This window comes from Phytophthora parasitica (assembly GCF_000247585.1).
Source record: "Phytophthora parasitica INRA-310 unplaced genomic scaffold supercont2.59, whole genome shotgun sequence".
In the NCBI taxonomy this organism is placed as follows: Eukaryota; Oomycota; class Peronosporomycetes; order Peronosporales; family Peronosporaceae; genus Phytophthora; species Phytophthora nicotianae.
Window position 1 is genome coordinate 1 of NW_008649045.1, and position 1,073 is coordinate 1,073.

Here is a 1,073-nt window from a genome sequence, read left to right on the forward strand (position 1 = left end):
AATCTCCGCACGGTTGTGCATCATCAGTACCTGGGTCTCAGCTCGACGGTTGTCTGTGCTTGTACGAGGAGGTCCCATGACAAAGGCTCCCGTTGAGAAGACATGCTCTTGGAAGGCGTTCGAAGGGCTCCGGCCTAGCCATACACGGGCAAGAGCAGCAATTGTTGGGAACGTTGCAGCCCCAGTCTCACGGTACCAATGGCAAATGTCAATGTGCTCGCATAGAGCTTGCAGATTCCAGCAAACGTCGTTTCTGCGTCGGACTAGGAGGGACTTGGTGAAATCTGCTTCCGTCAACTGGTCGTCCGATGCTTGTTGGAGCGCAGCGGGTACCCAGTTCACACTGTGCTGGTACCACTTCGCGAGGACTTCATCGGCTTGGTCGTGAAGGCTGGCCACAGGCGTGCTGCTTGAAGACGAAGCAACCAATGGCGCGCCACACATCACCAACTTGGCGTCAACAGACGGCACCAAGTCCAGGTTTGTTGGGGTATCCACGTCCGTGTGCAGGCTGTTGTTCGGGTTGGAAGCGTGGATTGCCCGAAAAACTTCTCGGTGTGCATTGCGAAGCACTTCTTGCCCTTGCTTATAACGGCATCCACATCACCTTCATCTTCTGTGAGCCCAGCGGTGACATTGGAGCCTTCATCAGAGACAACCCCACCAACGACGGCTTCTTGACGTAGCTTTGGAGGTTGAATGAGACTGTCGACCGTGAACTTCGTTCGGGGGTCGAGCAACAAGATAACCACCGACTCATCCGTAAGCGTGGGCAGCCTCTTCAAAACTTGCCCCTTGATCCGGTTCACACAAATCATGGCCTTCTCTGAGAGTGCGCCAATCTGAATATCGTTACGGGGAAGTGACTTCTCGTGTGTCTTTGGTGGTCTCGCAGCATCGAGATCGTAGATGTGGAATGTGTCTGTGGCGAGCCGGTCAAGTGCAAACTTCATCAAAACGATAAGGTCTGATGAGACTTGGTTGCTGCGCTGTACGTCAATGCGCGCAAGGTCAGCCAACGATTGCGTGATCGCTTCAACTTCTACCAGTAGTCTCCACTCACTGAATGTGAA

At 53.8% G+C, this 1,073-nt stretch overlaps 1 protein-coding gene across 1 annotated transcript; it reads right to left on the reverse strand.

Moving 5' to 3' along the window:
* Positions 1–30: 30 nt before the first annotated feature.
* On the reverse strand, positions 31–953 carry PPTG_16739 (hypothetical protein; the record flags this gene model as incomplete). Its single annotated transcript, XM_008914219.1, has 2 exons — positions 31–581; positions 608–953. Coding segments are annotated over 2 exons (897 nt in total), but the record flags the coding sequence as incomplete, so codon positions are not given.
* Between the last annotated feature and the right edge of the window lie 120 nt (positions 954–1,073).